General features: G+C 45.7%; 1 protein-coding gene across 2 annotated transcripts in view; it reads left to right on the plus strand.

Moving 5' to 3' along the window:
* GRIN3A (glutamate ionotropic receptor NMDA type subunit 3A) overlaps positions 1 to 18,938 on the plus strand; it is a 162,862-nt gene extending 143,924 nt beyond the window's left edge. Inside the window, exons 7-10 of one of the 2 annotated variants that reach the window (XM_059142542.1) lie at positions 8,618 to 8,782; positions 10,183 to 10,259; positions 14,912 to 15,240; positions 17,127 to 18,938. In XM_059142542.1, the coding sequence (XP_058998525.1) occupies positions 8,618 to 8,782; positions 10,183 to 10,259; positions 14,912 to 15,240; positions 17,127 to 17,197 (642 nt within the window). In that variant the 3' untranslated portion in view covers positions 17,198 to 18,938. Of the gene's footprint in view, positions 1 to 8,617; positions 8,783 to 10,182; positions 10,260 to 14,911; positions 15,252 to 17,126 lie in introns of those variants that run through there. The other variant, XM_059142543.1, reaches the window with a different exon arrangement.
* The last annotated feature ends 256 nt before the right edge of the window (positions 18,939 to 19,194 follow it).

Here is a 19,194-nt window from a genome sequence, read left to right on the forward strand (position 1 = left end):
AGTCTGACAGCTCATAGGCTTAATCTGACCCACAAGTACACTTTTTGTTGTTAGTTGTACATGATGTTTGTCCTCACAATTTTCTTATTTGCCAATATTTTTAAAATCTGAAGATCTTAAAATGAGCACAAAGGAGTGCATGCCACCCTAAGAAGAGAGTGTCCTTTTACTGGCTAATGTATCTCTGAAGCATGTGGTTAAAATGGAAAGTCTCAATGAAGAGAAAATAACGTGCTCCACCCTTTAGTATAAAAGCTCAAGAACAAAATGACAAAATCCCTGGTCTCCTGGAGCTTATATTCTACATGAGAAGGGAAATAGGCAATAAACTCATATTTATTATGACAGGAGAAAAATTAAAACAGAGTAAGGGTATAGGCTGTGTCCAGGAAAGGAAGGGCAGGAGGGCAGGTTTTGCCTTTTGATTTTTTTCAAAAATAAAGCAACTGGTCATAAAACACTTATCCCAACAATGTGGATATTTTCTAACAGCTAAAACAATAGATGGGTTTACAGTAGTCAAAACAAGTAACAGCCATATAAAATTTCAAACTTCCATATAATAAAATCCAACAAAAGCTAACGGTAAAACCTGAAGTTAGAGAAACATAAATAATATGTAGGAAAGAGGTTAATAGCTTTTTTAAATAAAAAGCCTGGCCCTGTCTGAAATGTATAATTGGCAAAGGTTATAAATATATGATTCATACAAAAGGGGATGGGAAAATCAGAAAATGGCCTCACTAAGGAAATACAAATCAGAGTGTTTAAAACAGGAAGAAGCGATTGCGTACAAAACAGGCTTGGCAAGGCTGTGAGTGTGCTGTGCATTGGGGCAACACTAGCAGCAATGTTCACATTTTCTGAGAGCTGCTTCACATGTCACCAGGCATCAAAACAGTTACATCAGCTGACCTGTTAATCCCACTCACTGCATATATTTATCTCAGGAAGTCAAAGCCAATTTTTTAAATGCTATACGTAGAAGATTTTTTGTTGCAGCAATATTTATCATATATATACAATTAATAATATTAAAATTAAATACCTGAAAGTTTGAGATTAGCTAGGTCAATTATGGTAAATAATAGGTGACAACATAAGGCCATTAAAATTAATGAAGTGACTGTAAATGCAAACATTTTTAGAAAATAGTGGGTTTTTTAAAGCATAATTGTATGTTTACATAACTCTGGAAAATACATATGCATATGTTTCATATGCAGTTCAGGAGAGAAAATGGAAGAACTGAAAGCATTTTGTAGGGACACCTGGCTGACTCAGTTGATTAAAGCCTGTGACTCTTGATCTCAGGGTTGTGAGTTTGAGTCCCACAAACTCAAATAGACACTTAAAAATAGAACTTGTTTTTGCTGGATGTTGACACTTAAAAATAGAACTTGTTTTTAAAAAGAAAGTATTTGTATAGTCTAAGGATTATGGCTAATTATCTCTAAGTTTTAGAAATATTTTTCTGAGCTGCCTTAATAATTAAGATTTCCAAAAGGCCACACAATGAAACTAATGTAGCAAACTGAGCACCAGGTCCACGGCTAAACAATGGTTGCCAAAGCCTAGAAGGAGCAGGGGGTTGTGGAACACAAGGAACAGAGAGGGAGCATTTCCTCAGCACTATAGGCAGGAAATGTTGATGAGCCAGCCATTAAGCAGATTCCAGATTAAAGAAGACAAAGGTGTACCCCGGCTGCCAGGGCCTGGGAAGTGGTGGGACATTCCCACAGACACTGATAGCTTTCCATCTAGATTATTTTCCTCATCCAAATATGTGAGCACTGTTAACTTTGCTTATGCATTGTCCTATTGGATTTTACAAATCATCTCTTTTGTTTCTTTTGTTAACTGTGATCTTCCAGTCTGCCCTTCATAGATGAGAAAATTCCAGATCCTCTGAGTGAACACCTTCTTTCTCCCTTTTCTTGATTTTGTTAATTTTTTTAGAAATCCCAAATGATTACTTTTCACCCTTACGGTACTCCCTAGCCAGGCAGACTGTCTCACCTAGGAGCTGTCCTTGGTACCTTCCAGCCCATGCCTCAGGCAGGTCTCCATCTTCTGTCCGTCCCCCTCAGAGGGTCATGTGTATAGAAACAATGAATCTGCCAGATTTGTGGAGCTGCTGCTGCTCTTCTGGTCAAAGTAGTTGGTGGCAAAAAAAAAAAAAAAAAAAAAAAAAAAAAAGTGTATAAATCAGGTCTTCTAAATTTGAAACATCATTTGCTTCCTACATGTCCTGCTTCTAAGTATCTAGGAGTCATCCATATTTCAGAAGATCCATAGCCTTTCTTCTCTTTACCTCTTGCTAAAACTATTATTCCTCCCCTACTCCTATTCTTACTAAAGGAAAAGAAAATTTGTTTGAACACCAGGATTGGGCTTTACAGACTCAGACAGGAGATAATGCAAAGTTTAATGCATCAGATCACTAAAGTATAAAATGATTTCCTATGGTTCTTGTAGTTATTTTGCTCTGGGGGAAACCTACTTTAATAGGTACTAGAAATCTTGAGATTAATTATAACTAAAATTCTTGTCAGATGTATACTTTGATAAGCATTTATTGAGCACCTACTATATACCAAGCTTTTGGAGGCATGCAAAGAAAGGCAGAGCTCACTGTGTCAAAGAAATCTTCCTAGAACAGACTCACACATTCACTTCAGTGTTCTGCATGAGAAATAAAGTCTGTCTCAAGATCGATTCTTTTTATACCTTGGAGCTAAGGGAGCTTAGTCCTTTAAGCAGTCGATCAGGTCAGGTTCTTTGGTTGCAAGCAACAGATTAATTTAAACAAGAAAAAGGGGGATTATTGAAAGAAGAGTGGGGAGCTCAGTATTTTTGAAGTGAGGAGAATGAATGACTGATGATGCCTCAGGAATGACAGGACTTCAGGGATGGTAGTGGCAGGAAATAGGGAAAATAGTGTCTTTGAGGCACTGGCACTGGAACTCAGCCTCAGTCACTTTCAGTGACAATGTCTCTGCCCAAATGCAAACTGACCTACCTTGGGCCCCATGCTTGGCTCCAGGGAACTAAAGACCTGGGAGTCTGTGACTGGTAGACACACCAAAACTATATGAAGTGGGCGAGGGCAGTCCCCCAAGAAAAGGGTCCTCAGCAAATAAAATCAGTACAATACACTCCCAACACAAGCCAGCTGAAATTACTGCATTCAGTCTCTAACTTTTTATTTTATTAATTGTAAATATATTTCCCCCCAGTTATGTCCCCAGAGTGATGAACACTGGCATTACGAAGTCAGGATGGCAAGTTTTCTGAGCTCTCTCAGTTCTCTCTTCTATCAATTGAGAATATGCATCTTTGACTTTCTCCCTCACAGAATTATTCTAGAACTCTCCTGAGAGAAACAGAAGTGTTTTTTTTTTTTGGGGGGGGGGGATCTGTATACATTTACATTATACAAAAAAGATACTAGCTTTCATATCCATTCATTCAAAAATATTAATTGAACATGTAGTAAATGCTAGGCACTTTTGTAGGCAATCAGGGTCCACTCTGAACAAAATGGCAAAACCCCTGGCCTCTTGGAGCTTATATTCTACATGAGAAGGGAAATAAGCAATAAAATCATATTTATTATGACAGGAGAAAAATAAAACAGTGAGGGTATAGGTTGTGTCCAGGAAAGGAAGGGGAGCAGGGCAGGTTTTGCCTTTTTAACCATATGGTTAGGCTAGACTTTACTGATAAGTGACATTTGAGTAGAGACTTTGAGGACCCTTTTCTGCAAGTAGAGACTTGCAGAAAATGAGGGGAAGGAGCAATATTGATGCCTGGCAGAAGAGTTACAGGCAGAGAGAACAGATGAAGATCCTCGACTGCTCCGTAGACTTAAAGAAGTGAGAGCCCAAGTAGCTGAACAGAATGAACAAGTGAGAGAAGGATGTGAAGTTAGGGGGTGTGGTACTAACTCATGGAACTTCTTGTAGGACATTGTAAGAACTCTGGCATTTACTCTAGATGAGATGGAAAACCATCACTGGGCATTGCATGACATGATATGTTGAGGGAGCCAAGCCGGATGCCATGCAGAAGACAAACTGAGGGGGTCAGGGAACCAAAGAGAAGCTATTTCAGTAGTCTAGGTGAGCAGTGATGGTGGCATAGACCAGAGTGGTTGGTGGAGGTGGTGGGAAGTCATCAGATTCTGTGTATACTATGAAAGTGGGGTCTGCCATATTTGCAGACACACTATGTATGGAATGCTAAAGAAAGAGAGCAGTCAAAGATAACTCTAAGGTTTCTGACCCAAGCAATAGCAAGGATGGAGATCCTCCAATGAGAAAGACTATATGAGGAGCTATTCTCAGGGAAAATTTATTTATTTCAGTGTGTTAAATCTGGGATGTCTGTTAGATAACCAAGTAGAGAGACTGAATAAGAGTTGGGGAAGATATACGTTTAGAAGTCATTGGCAGATGGGCGCCTGGGTGGCTCAGTGGGTTAAGCCGCTGCCTTCGGCTCAGGTCATGATCTCAGGGTCCTGGGATCGAGGCCCGCATTGGGCTCTCTGCTCAGCAGGGAGCCTGCTTCCCTCTCTCTCTCTCTGCCTGCCTCTCCATCTACTTGTGATTTCTCTCTGTCAAATAAATAAATAAAATCTTTAAAAAAAAAAAAAAAAAAGAAGTCATTGGCAGATAGATGGGATTTAAAGCCATGAGTCTGGATAAGAAAGTGAATGTAGCTAAAAACCAACGTCATACCAATATTTACTAACAGAAAGATGAGGAGAAACCAGTAAAGCAGTAAAGACTGAAGTAGAACAAAGAGAGAGGTATCCCAGAAACAGTGAAGAAAATATATCAAAGAGGATGAAATAATAGTGTCCAACCTGGTACATGAATAAGGTGAAAACTGATTGTTGGATTTAGCAATGTGGAGGTCATTGATGGCTTTAACAGGAGTCGTGTAGGTTATAGGTTGGGACAAAAAGCCTGATTGGAATGAGTCCAAAAGAGAATGGGGACAGAGGAATTGAAAACAGGTATAGCCAAGTCCAAGGACGAGAGAAAGTGTGTAGGTGGTATGTATGTAGAGATGTGCACTGGGAGCTAGGGAGGCTTAGCTCTTTGGACTCAGTACCATCTAAGGCATGATACATGAAATAGTCCAACTGCATTTCTTGCTCGAGGTTTCAGAATTAATCAGTTATCTCACCAGCTGTCAGATGTTTCAAATGTCCACATCTGAGCAAGATGCCAAGCACAGTTTAGGCAGCAACGAAATTGGTGGTCTTGGCCTCTGTGTGTCACTGGGAGCACTCATGGATCTGGGCAGAAACCACTCAGAACATTTGCCAGAACAGGCATCTCTCTTTATCTGAATTTAGTCCACTCCTGGAAATACATTGGCTAGTGAATTTCCAGAAGGTAGAAGCCCTTCCCATTGTTTTAAATGGTGGTGGGGAAACACCAGAGCATTCCCACTCATCTAAAAATCCCAATGAGTTTCTTTAATTATCACTACAACACTCTTAGACACATGGGCACCTGGGGGACTCAGTCGGTTCAGCGTCTGCATTCAGCTCAGGCCATGATCCTGGGGTCCAGGCGGCAAGGAGTACCCATAAATGGTATTCACTTGAGAGGCAGTGTAGGCTTTAGCGTCAGACTGTCCTGGATCCACAGCCTGACTCTCCCATTTATTAGCTTGTAAGATCTTGTGGAAGGTGGTTAATCTCTATGAGACTCAGCTTCCTTGAATGGGAGATGGAGATAATAATACTTAAAGGGTTATTATAAGATCATAATATGCATAAGGATGCCTGGCACACATATTAGATACCTAATTTAAAAGAAACAGTAACTGTATCTATTAGTCCATTGGTATGTGGGTATAAACAACAGAACTTTAAAGAAAAAAATGAGGGGGTGCCTGGGTGGCTCAGTTGGTTAAGTGTCCCACCCTTGGTTTCAGCTCAGGTCAGGATCTCAAGTTCGTGAGATTGAGCCCCACATCAAGCCCGGCATGGAGTTTGCTCAAGATTTTCTCTCCCCCTCTCCCTCTGCCTCTCTCCCTGCTCAGGCTCTCTCTCTCTCAAATAAATAAAATCTTTAAAGAAAAATGTATAAAATAAACTGAGTACAGCCTATTTGTTATTGAGGTACGAAGAGGAAAATGAGACTAGTTATTATCATGCACAAAAAAAGGAGGGGGAAGCCAGGTGTTTAAAAGGCAAGATGTTTCACTGTAGGTTACATTTTTCTCCTTCATCTTGGCAGCACCTTATAAGAAAGCATTGCCAGTCTGTAAGTGTTTTGCTGTTTGTTTGATGATGTTAAAATCGAAAATGAATTCCCCAATTTTATTCATCCATAGCAGTAATAACTCATAAAATCCTTATATAGTAGCTATATGCTATACACAGAGAGGGCCAGCCCAGTGGCTATTTTCAGCCATATTTGTAATCTGCTTTCTGGAGGTCAGCATTACACAGTTGGTCACCATTTGTCCCAGGAGAAGCCCTAGTGCTTTCGTAGCTCTCAGGGCCCGATCCATCTCTTGCCTTTCCTAGACCAGCATTCCTTATTCCCTAGGGCTGGGCTTCTACCTCATCCTCAGGTGGTCTGCCTTGTGCTCAGTCACCTAGACCAGGCCATGCTCTATGTCCCTGCTCACCTCCAGTCATTAGTTGTCCAGGCGGTATCTGTCATGGATACCGAGCCACTGCTGGAGGTACCGTCATGGGGGGAAAGAGATTTCATGGCCCAGACTCCACCAGAGTCCGCAATCCCCAAGTTCAGTGCCTGAACCATGTCTGGCTAGCTTCAGGATTCAGGTCTTCAGGATTCGGGTGGGAAGAATGAAAGAAAGGAAGACCCCTTCAGAGAATGGGGAACACTGACATCAGTCAAGGGAGAGTGAGTAAAAGTATAGGCTCTGGAGTCAGACTGCCAGCTTTACCTTCGCTAGTTTTGTGACCTTGGACAAGTTGCCAAGCTACTTTGTTCCTAAGTTTCCTCACCTGTAAAATGGAAGTGATGACAGTACCTACCTCATGTGTTGTTGTGAATAGTAAGCAGGTTCCTACAGTGACAAAGTGCTCAGAGCTGTGCCTTCCACATATTAAGTGCTAAGTAATTATTGATGATGACGATGATCAGTGAAAGCCTCAAGAAGAGGGATGACAGGCTCCTTAGCCCTGGCATCTGAGGGCTTTTAGTGTGGCCCTGCTTCTCCCTCATGGTCCATGCCTTCTGCCCAGACCTACATCTCAGCCACCATGGTCTGCTTCACAGCGCCCTACATCACTCTGCCAGATGTCACTTCTTTCCCTCTGTTTCCACAGCCTTCAGAGTGCTTACTTTCCCACCCACATTCCACATTTCCACATTCTACTTCTCTTGTGAGCCAGCTTCTCCCTAAAACTGAGAAGACACGGATCTGTGCCTGTATCATGGCCTGTGAATGTTTGCTTCCTCCCTAGACTCAAGTTGATTAAAGGCAGAGACATAATCCTCCTGTCTTCATCCCATGGTACCTCAGAGACTGCCTAAAGTAGGCACTCAGTGTGTGCAAAGTCTTTCTTTCTGCAGGATTGACTCGTCATTGATGTCTGATTGAATAATACCTGTTTCATAGAGAACTCATGAGGATTCTCTTAGATCTCATATGTAAGTCACATAGCAAAGTACCTGCCACATAAAATTGTTGTAACTATAGTTGTTGTAACTGCTGGTGGGTTTTTTTGGAGGGAAGGATGTGGGGAGGGGCAAAGGGAGAGAGAGAATCCCACGCATATTCCACGCTCAGGCTAGAACCTGATGTGGGACTTGATCTCATGACCATGAGATCATGACCTGAGCCAAAATCAAGAGTCTTACAGTTAACTGACTGAGCCACCCAGGTGCCCCAGCTGCTGTTTTGTTGGATAACAGAAAGACCCCAGGTTTCCCAGCTAAACAAACATGGACTTACAGACCTGCTTGGTCACTTAAAAGCTGCAATGACTGTGAATTGTGGTTTTCAACTGTAAATTGTGGTTTTAATACCTATCTCAGTGCAAAAAGGTAAGCAATCAATAAATATTAGATCCCCCCCCCTTTTTTTTACCCCTCTGTGGCTGTCTAATTTTGTGAACTGCCTGAATTTACTTCACTTCCCTGGTCCCAGGTTCCTCATCTGTAAAATGAGAACATTGAAGTAGATGATCTCCATGTTCCTGCCAGATCTAAATGTCAAAATTACTGAATTCAACGTCTCTTCCCCTTAAACCTACTCATTCTGCATCCCTAAGAAAGGTTCTTTCCTTGATAACTGTTCAGTGCTTTAATATGTTAAATTGTTTCAACCCTTGGTCTCTCTCCTCTGTCTCAGTCTCTAGAGCCTATAGGGTGGCCGAGACCTTGAGACCCTTCAGACAATAGGACTGTATGTGCCCTGTTCCCCAGGAAGCGTGCTGCGCCCTCGGTTCTGGCTGGGCCCCTCTCCCAACGTGGTCTAGTGAAGCATGCCAAGCGCTCAGGGAGGGGTAGTCTCCAGCTCTCCCGGGGGACAGAAAAGGATGTGCATCTAAAAACAAGTGTGGGGCCAGGTGGAGCCTCGCATTCATGGCCTTTCTTTTCCTGTTCTGCCACAGACTTTGCAAATGGGCATCAAACATTTCTCCGGACTCTTCGTGCTTCTGTGCGTGGGCTTCGGTCTGTCCATGCTGACCGCCATCGGGGAGCACATCGTGTACAGACTGCTGCTCCCGCGAATCAAGAACAGGTCCCGGCTGCACTACTGGCTCCACACCAGCCAGGTGAGTGCCGGCCACCTCGGGATGAACCCTCAGCGTTGCCGCCGAGGCCTCAGGCCAGAGCCCCGCGGCAGACAGGTGACCAGTTCCCAAGAGAACCGGGCGGCCTAGACCGCTCTGTGCAGAAAGTGGAGTTCCCTTTAGCCCATCAATCCGCTTTCCCAGTGAAGTAGCCTGTCCTGTCATACCCCCGCCTGTCTCATCACCTGCACTGCACCTCCCACGGAGGCGATGGCATTGTTTTTAACCTGGTTTCACTTAACAGTGACAACTTGAGGGGATGGTGTGAGAGATTTATTTCCGACACTCTCTTCCAGCCAAAATGGAAACTCGTTCAATGAGTGTGAAGTCCCTATTTTTCCCTTTAGATGAACCTAGTGGCCCCTGTTCTGTCCCTATTTTCAAAGGCCCCGAGGGAGGAGGTCAGCCGGTGCCCAGGCCCAGCTGCACAGGATGGACGTTCAGTCCCCAGACTTGGGTGTGCTCAGGCCCCGGGACCCCAGAGAGCATCCAGCCAGCACCCTGTTCAGATGCGCTCCCTGTCAGCGGTGAGCAGGGAGAGCCGGAGAAGAACAGAAGGGACTCTGGCAGCAGGAGCAGCTGCCCCCAGGGAAGGGGAGGCCGCAGGTGCCAGCCTCATCTCCCCACCAGCGGCTCCCTCCTGCCTCCGGGAGCCCTGCTTCTGGCCCCTAAGGCCGCCCCTGCTGCCTCGGCTACAGGTGACCTCCATCGGGTGCTAACATAACTAGCAGAATTCTCTGGTTCTTCTCTTCTTTGTTTTGGCTGCTGAGACATTCAGACCTAAGTTTTTGACTCTCCTTTAGCAATGCTGCAAGGCCCTTTGCCACACAGTAGTTGTGACGATTCTTCTTTATATCACATGCCTTTTTTTTTTAATTTCTTATTTATTTTCAGCATAACAGTATCATTATTTTTGCACCACACCCAGTGCTCCATGCAATCCGTGCCCTCCATAATACCCACCACCTGGTACCCCGACCTCCCACCCACCCCCTTCAAAACCCTCAGATTGTTTTTCAGAGTCCATAGTCTCTCATGGTTCACCTCCCCTTCCAATTTCCCCCAACTCCCTTCTTACCTCTATCTCCCCATGTCCTCCATGCTATTTGTTATGCTATCACATGCCTTTTTACGTCCCAGAGCATTTCTAAAGCTTCCTTCAAATTACTGTTTTTCCCTCTAGATGGAATAATAGCTTAGAATTAAAATTTGGTTCTCCTGAGATTTAGGACTAGAGGTTGATGTTTTCAGGCATCCCTAGAAATGTGTTTAAAGAGGCCCAGATTTGTAACAGTGAGATACACTATTAAACTCAGGTGGTACTTGTCCCCAGACTGTGTGTCTCTAATGACCTCTACCTGTGAATCTGTTTTTTCTGCCAGAGGTTACATAGAGCACTAAACACATCGTTTGTAGAGGAAAAGCAGCAGCGTTTCAAGACTAAACGTATGGAAAAGAGGTAAGAAGGTGGCCAGCACCAGGTGTCTTTATGTTTGTAAAAATAAAAGTGGAGATCTAACTGGGACTCCCTATTCAAAGGGGAAATTATGTATCAATAATTCAGATCAAATCAGGACCAAGTTGTTGATAATACAGTCAGCAAAAATACATGTGGTTTCAAAGAGAAATAGAACAGAGAAGGAAAAAAATGTGTCTACATCTGTGGACAGGGAACTGCAGTACAAGCCCAGGCCATGGTCTTGAGAGTCCCGCATCCAGATCCTAACCTGTCACAGACCCTTGTCATATGTGTGCCACAGCAAGTTATTTCTTTAACCTCTGTGTCTCCATGTCCTCATTTGTGAAATTGAGATAAAAACAGAATCCACATCCTAGAGATGCTGCAAGGATTAAATGAGATAATACATGCAAAGTCCCGGGAACAAAGCCATTTTAGCTCTTGTTACTGTGCACAGAGTACACGCAAGCCTGAATTCACAAGGACTGCAGGCAGTTTCGTCTCATGCTGTATTGCCTTTCTGGCATGGGTCTGCTCCCCACTGCTTTCCAGCACTCCTAGGAATATTTGAAATGTGCAGCGGATGTGTTCTGCTTAATCCATTTCCTGGCGCTCTTACTACAAACTCTCCAGAAAAGCATCTCATTGATAGGGAGTAACAAGCATTAAATGCCTAGTGAACACCTTCCCCACATGCAGCCTGTGGGTGGCTGTTGTGGCTAAAGAGGCTGGCAGAGTTCAGTCTGGCCTCTGTTGCCTCCTGCCTGGGGCGGCCCTCCTCCTTCTGTCTCATGCCCAGAAGCCTCCGTTCAGGGTACCCCCCTGAGCAATTCTGCCATCGGTGGCAGATCTTCAGCTCAAAGCTTGGCTTCCTGGGTAATTCTGAAATCTGCCACACACACTCCTCACTCATAATAGAGGAAGAAGGAGTAAAAAGCATCATTCTTCTTCATTGTTTATACCTCCTCTGGACCTGCTGTCCCCTTGTCTCCAGTTTGCATGTCAGAATCGTTTCCGTTCTCGCTCAAAGCCTCTCTTTCCAGTCAGTGAGCACCCCCGCCCTCACAGTCTGTGGTATTCCTGGATTGTGTTGCAGCCCTGTCAGCGACAAGCTGGAGACTAATCAGGTCACAGCTGTTCTATGTCATGTTTCGTATATTTTTTCTGTAATTATTTTTTAACACAAATTTTGAGCCAGAGGAACACAAGAAGACATCGCAGTGAAGACATCATCATCTCATGAAAAACCATTTGTTTACCAGCCGTAATAGAAACAGGAAGCCCAGTGTCCCGTTTCCAACCATGATGGGATTGCCAGTCACATTTCTCTCACCTCAGCTGAGAACCAAATGTGTCTATCACTCGATGTACCCACTTTTCTTGGCAGATTCCCTTCTGGAGTGCCTTATTTTGAGAAGGAGCTAAGGCAGAACATGCCCTCCTGGCCTATGTTGGGCCCACACTTCCTGGGCCATGTCCCTTCTGCCCAGCACCCAGCTGTAACCTTTCAAATGCAGTGAGAATTTGAGGCCCCACAGCTGTCATGTCTCTTCTGAAGATTCCAATGGAGTGTTGAACTCCAAGGTTACAGAATTGGTCTGTGGAAGCTCGTTTTGCTCATTTTTAGTGCCAAACGCAGTTCACCCACTGGTCACCTTACACACTAAGGCTGAGGAAGGTTCGATAGAAAACAGAACAGAACACTGAAGAGGCCTCCAATTAGACACCAAATCTTACATCACTGTCATCTTATATTCACAGGTGGCCCAGAGCCACATGTTGATTACCAGGGCACTTGTTATGCTAGCAACTTGAGTCTGTCATGGAATCCAGCTTCTGCTTATTCTTCTATATTCTATTCCCAGATATTTGTACAAAGCTGTGGAGGAAACCAGACTTGCTAGCTCTACTTACCTAATTCCTGTGGTTGCCTGGATACCAGGAAAATGTGCAGATGCCCTATTCCCAGGTTCACCCTGTGAATCATCCTGTGCTATTAGAGTTAGGTCTCCTGGTTGAAAACTCTTTTCCTCTTTTTTTGGAAAAGTATCTATGCAAATGCCTATGTCTGCTACAATTCGGCATTCCTCCAGCGTGCTCCGTATTTATAGAATGAATAAAACAATAGATAAGTGGGTGAATGCAGATGAGTGTGGCCCTGAGGACCAGCGATGGTGGTTGTGTGTGCACCTGCTGGAGAATAAAGATTTCTTTGAGCTTTAAAAAAAAAAAAGAGAAGAGATGAAAAATTATAAACATGTGGATTTGAGGAAAGGCTTAAAGTTCTGGGCCATGATACAAAAGGAGATGTTGCTCCTTTTCTATTTAAAGCAGAGGAAGAAAGTAGATATTACAAGACACTAAGCATAGTCTTTGGTTTATTCAACCTGGGATTTCATGTAAGGTTTGGTCTATACTTTACCCCACTGGGTTTCCAATACACCCCCATTTTCCCTTGCCCCAAGATACACAAAAATTGTAAGTCATGTAACACACACAAATAAGACTATCAAAATTTTTCAACCTCAGTTGGAAGAGATTTGAGGAAAAAATTAAAAAGAACTGTACAGCTTGAAGTAAAATTATAACTGCACCCCGACCCACGTTTGAAGCCAGCAGAGCTATAAGTGGGTTCTCTATAGACTCTTACTGAGCCCAGGACACAGGAAAGCTGTGCTCTGGTGCGCCACCTTCCCCCAGCCCTCCACCCCTGGCCACTCATTATATGCCACTTAAACTCTGAGAAGTGTAAAGCAGCTGCAGGGGAGTTGGGAACATGTGTTTTAATGGCTTGCAACATGTATCTTCGTTTTTTCCATGTGAGAAAATTATCTCAATAACTTAATTTTCTAAATTAAGAACTGTTTTCTAAACAACAGCAAGTGCCGTTTACTGGCCTGGGCCGGACTCAGCTGGTCTTGGCTAGATTTGCTCATATGTCTGCAGCCAACTTGTGGGGAAGGGGAAGGCAGCTAAGGGCTGGCTGGTCTATGGCTTAAGCTGGGTCCACTGGGAAGACTGGGAACTCTGTCTACCCTGTTACCATCAGCACTCGTTTATATTGCAGCAGCAGAAGCAGGGTTCTGAGAGGGACCCTCAGGAAGTGCACGAGGCTTCTCTAAAGATGGGCGTGGAACGCCCACCTGCCATTGCTGCTGGTTGGGCCAAAATAAGTCAGGAAACTAGACTAAATTCCAGGGGGAGGGAAAGCCAGACTTTCTCCCCTTGACACCCCCTTGATAAAGGTGAGCTGCAAAGTCGTATTACCAAGGGACGTGGGTGAAAAGGAGGAACAAAGGATTATGGCCATTTCTGCAGACACCCACAGGACAAAATGCAACAAAATCATCCTGTCAAGTCCTTGTGTTTCTGTTCTTAGCCATATAACTGAACCAAGATTTTATTAGCCCTCCCTTCGCGCCTTCCCTTCTCCTGGAAAGAAAGAGTCCAGAAATAAAGTCTTGAGTCAGTTACATGGATGGGAACAGAAACACAAGGACTTAATATATGGAGTGTTTCTACGTAGGTTTGCCCTGTGGTGGATTGAAGAAATGGTAATAACCCTGCTCCTCTCCCAACAAGGCTAGAAGAAATCCGCAGCTATGGCTAGGGCTGGGCTAGAGCTAGGGCTCTTTTCTGTTCTTGTAGCAAGAAACTCTTCTCACTGCATCTGACTGTCCAAGCTTCTTTAAGGCACCTGAACGATCCCCCTTCTCTTGGGCCTGTCCAGCGGTAACTGCAGCCGTCTGCCAGCCATCGCTCGGAAATGGGGGCAGTTGGTTTGATGCTGGCCTGAGAGAGGATGTGAATATGTTTCTACTGACCTTCACTATTCCAGCAAGAATTTGAGGCTTTCCTGGGGTTTCGTTTAAAGCTCCAGACCTGAGCTGTCATTCTCGACCCACATAAATCATCCCTATAATGGAAAACTTTTTGCTGAACCCTGCAGCTTGTGTTTTTATTCTCCTCAAACTCAAGTAGTGAACTTCAGGGCAGTCCTGTGGGACCGAGGATGAGCCATTTTATAGCATCAGCCGGCTTCTGCGTAGAGCCTAACAGGTGAATAAATAGGTTCTCACTTTTACTAAAGCACCATTTTGTAGCCAGAGAATGTTTCAAGGCAGCGCTGTGCTCTGAGCCTCACTGGCAGGAAGGGAGTGGAAAGACATCCAGGGTTCTTCAGAAAAGAATGTGCCGGGGTGCCTGGGTGGCTCAGTGGATTAAGCCACTGCCTTCAGCTCAGGTCATGATCCCAGGGTCCTGGGATCGAGCCCTGCATCGGGCTCTCTGTTCAGCGGGGAGCCTGCTTCCTCCTCTCTCTCTGCCTGCCTCTCGCCAACTTGAGATCTCTGTCTGTCAAATAAATAAATAAAATAAATCTTTAAAAAAAAAAAAAAAGAATATGCCACACTCTGGCCCAACAGCCCTCCAGATGATACATCCATTCCAATTTCAGGGCAGCAGAAGACTTGGTAAGACCTTGAACTTCAGTTGAAAAGAATTTTAATGGTTCTTTCTGTCTCTGTGCCACTCCAGCAGGCAGTCTATCCTCTGAATGCATATCCCGCTCTGTATTCACAGTTTGAAACGGCCCACAGCAGCACTTGGAGAGCCGCAGAATGGAAGGTAGATCTAGTGTCTTTGTTTCCTAGGTCCAGTGTGGGACCCCGTCAGCTCACGGTGTGGAATACTTCCAGTCTGAGTCAGGATAACCGACGAAAATACATCTTTAGTGATGAGGGAGGACAAAACCAGCTGAGCATCCGGACCGACCAGGAGATCCCGCTCCCTCCAAGGAGAAGAGAGCTCCCTGCCTCGCTGACCACCAATGGGAAGGCGGACTCCCTAAATGGAGCTCGGAACTCAGTGATGCAGGAACTCTCGGAGCTCGAGAAGCAGATTCAGGTGATCCGGCAGGAGCTGCAGCTGGCTGTGAGCAGGAAGACGGAGCTGGAAGAGTATCAAAGGACGAACCGGACTTGTGAGTCCTAGCTGACCGTGCTGCTCCCCTTCCCGGTTCCTGGCATTCCTCTGAGCCCTTGAGACACTCTGTACTGCTCTTTTGTAATTGCTGACAAAAGTGTAGGGAAGCAGAGGTCTAGGTCTCTCTTAGAGGTCAAGTCTGCCGGTCCTAGACTAAAAATCAGCCATAGCTCTTCCCAAGCAGACTCCCTAGCTCTGCAAGGTGGGGGTCTTTCAGAGCAGGAATGTAAGTTAGTCAGGAGTGAACTCCGTGGCAACGATCTATGAATGGCCCAGCAAAGCTGGCTCCTCATGGGGTGCCCTGCTAGTAGTTCTGGGTCTCAGCCCTTTCTCTGCACTCTCACCAACGAGAGAGAAAAATGTTACTCAAACCTGGTTTTAATCTTAGGATAGAACAGGATTATCCAGGGTTGTAGCTTTTGAAACAACTCCCACAACTAGATTGTTCCTACGTTCTGAACCAGGAGCCAGATAAGAGCCAGAGGTGTGGGTACCTAAACAACCAAGCCAACTCATTAGCATACAGTGGACCAGGGATTGACTGGATCATGCACGAGGGTCCCGTGTCTCCGACACCACCTTGACCAACATTTAGTAGGAAGGGCTTACGTGCCACTGTGAAAGGGAACAGGGATGTGGTGAGCGAGAACAGAGGACAGGCAGAAGAGGCATTAAAAATGTCCACCATCTTGAAGGACAAAAGCTCTGGGCCAGAAAAACAATTTGGCTAAGGAAGGAATAGGACTATACCTCTAGCCTAACCAAGCTTCTCGCCTATAGAGTGTGCCTATTGTAAAGGAAAGCAAAGTAGAGCAAGGACGCGGCCTTAGAGGACACTGGACTACCCCTGCTCATTGCCCGTCCAGGGCTCACGAGCTGGCACTGTGGGTTAAGTGAAAAGGCTCTATAGACCACATGCTAGCCCCTTTTCAGATCAGCAGTTACCTCTTAGCTTTGGGAATCCCTGAAGCAGACCTCCCCTGCAAACACCACAAGCTTTAACGTTTGAGATAGTGCCCTGTGCAGTCCATCTCTGTACAGCTAACTACACACCGGCCTCCTGTCCCCACACCTACTCCTTCCCAAGGGGCTGTGACCAGGTGGGGTCCCCTCTCATTCTCTCCCAGGTGTCCCTGTCCTGGGCGCAATGGTGTGGACATGCATGCAGGAGGGAAGAGTCCCAGGGAACTATGGAACAGCAGTTCCCAGGGCTAGTGTAGATAGGAAGCATCTAGAAACCCATTAGAATGCTGACTGTCAGGGCCTTTTTCCCCAGAAGATGGCACGAGGTGGGGTATCTGGCCCAGAAGCCTGTTAACCAGCTACCCCAGATGGTGGACATGTGTGATCCAAAAATTACTCTTCAAGAAACACTGCTCTAGAAGAATGGCTGCTCCAGGCCTGGGGAGAAGTTACGAGCTTTTTGATAAGTTTTAACATGTTAGCACACATCTGCTAATTCACCTTCCGTACAGCCACTCCCACCCCTGAAAACCACTGAGGACAAGACTTCCTCAATTATCACTTACTCTGCTCTGGCCTCCTCCCTTGGGATGCCCGCCATGAATCCACGGCACTGTCCCAACCACTGTGTTCTGTGACGGCTGCTCCGCAGTCACAAAATTTCCCCTACATTTCCACTAGGAGCTACCCAGTCCCCCAGGGAAAGACAACACCTTCAGCTGAATTAGCTCACACTTTGGTTTAATTGTCTGAGACCCCTGGGGTGGATGGAGGCCCAGAGAAACTGATGGGGGAGGCGAGAAGCTTCTAGTCAGACTTCTTCAACCTTGCAGATGGAACAGTGAGGGAACAGGGGGCGCCCTGGAAACAGAAAGGACAATCCTGCTTTGAAATGCCCTGTCCTCCCGTGTTCTCCCCCAGGCCCCGACCTGGATCTGCAGCTGCCTTTGGAAGACGATGCCTCGCAGCCACGTCCCCTCTGCAGCCGCTGAGTGCTCTGCCGGCCTGCTCTGCGCGGCCTGAGGTACTGAGGTACGGGCGAAGCCCTCGACCGGACAGCCAGGCTCCTAACGTACACGGGCACTTTTCTAACGCAGCTCCTCCTGACTGTACTCGAGAAGCTGGCTATTTAAAGGAACCCAGAGGTGAATTCTTTTGTAAAGTAAAGAATCCTTTTGTAATGCAATTAACTACCCCTTAATGTATCTGTTTTGTAAGTTTGGATTTTTGTATATCGGGTTTACCTTAAGCTTCTCTCCTGAGGCGTGCTGAGCAGGGGTGACCCGCCAGGCAGCCCTGCCTGCCCTGGAAGCAGCCGGCCCGTGCACGGCTGCGCCGGGGTCTTCCGAGGAGCTCCTCCGCCAAATTCGCGGCCAGGGTGTGGCCCGCAGCAGCAGGAGCTGAAGCAGGCTTGCTGCCGGCAGCATCGCTTGAAATGCCTCCGTTTTCTGGATGAAGAGAAACCGCCGAGTTGCTTGTGGTGGAACCAAGCAGTCTCAGGTGGCGGTGGTTGTCGTTACTGGTAGTAACTGAACAGTGTTTTGCAGTGTGTGAAACAGTGTGTTGTGTTTTATAAAGAGTTCATGAAATGGTGGGTCCTTCGAAAACTCTTTCTGTTCTGCTCCACTTGTCCTTTCAGCTCCCCTCGGGCTCAGAAACCAGAGGTCCAAGTCTTCGGGTGGAGGGTGGTGGTTTAGTGAGGAACAAAGAGGGAAGGGCCGCTCCCTCGCCGCCTCTTCTGGGCTCCTCTCTCAGGAGATCAGGAAGGTCCATTCTTTTCCAAGCTCCGGTGCTGGGCAGCTGGACAACCCGATTGTGTCGCACACCCCACCCCGTTTTCCAGGGGGACGTTCCCGGCACAGGAAGCACATAATAAAATATGGCGGGGTGAGCAGAAATAGACTACGTGCGTCTTGTACATAATAGTAAGGGCCCCAGAGTACGGACGCTTCAAGGTAGAGGAGCAGCAAGGGGATCCCTCCAACAATTAAAGAGTTGGAAAAACGGGACAGACAAGTGAGGTGGCCACAGGGACACAATCAGTTGAGGTCTTTAATGTGCCTGGAGGTGACTCCATTACTCATGGATCTTGCTGTTGCACAAACCCCATGCAGGAGCTGCTGCTTCCGTGCTGACCAGAGAAGTGGTCAGTGAAGCAACTGCCTAGTAAAATCCAGCGACATCGGGGCAGTGGGCTTCTCGGTGTTGGCCCTGGGCCTAGTAGGGCCTTGGAGCTAATAAGCACTTCCTTGGTGTGGTAAAAGAATGAAGGGGAAAGAAACTGCTTTAGAGCCTCTCTTCCTCCCACTCATTTTTGATAAGTAAAACCAGAAAATCCAACCAGTCATGGAAAGAACTTGTGTTTTTGTCATCAAAACCACCCCACTAGCTACACCGTTGAGTTATTCCTTTCTTCACCCACCTATGCCACCCACCTAATGCAGGAGTCCCTCACTCTTTTTAGTTTAGTTCCCAATCGTTTTATGAAAACAATGTACTTAGAAGTATTTTCTTAAGGTTTGTAGAGTGTTTGCTTTGTGTCTTCATTTTAACGTGTGTGCAATCGCTCCAGTCCAGGAAGAGCGCAAATGCTGTCTCGTGAGCATGAAGTGAACAGGCTGTTTTGCTCCAGCCACTTTTCTCGTACAACCATGTGGATGGACTAGATGTTCTCAGGTCTTTTCCATCTTCAGTTTCTATGACTGTGGAATAAATGTTCAGATAGAAACTTCATTTTCTGATGTATTGCTGGCATTGTCTTGGGGGATTCAGATGTGGACGTGGTACCAGCCCCTTCCTCACAGGAGACCCACTAGGACTTACACTGTTTCCTTATAGAGTTGATGTGGCACAAAACATGCTGAGAAAACTCAGAGCCCAGGCATCACCAAGTGAAATAGAAATGGCCTTGTCTAAAAGATATTCTAGGAAAAGCCACAATACTGAGAGATCTCTAAAAAATTCTGCCCTGGCCACCCTCATTTAGTAA

This window comes from Mustela lutreola, chromosome 12 (genome assembly GCF_030435805.1).
Source record: "Mustela lutreola isolate mMusLut2 chromosome 12, mMusLut2.pri, whole genome shotgun sequence".
NCBI classification, from domain to species: domain Eukaryota; kingdom Metazoa; phylum Chordata; class Mammalia; order Carnivora; family Mustelidae; genus Mustela; species Mustela lutreola.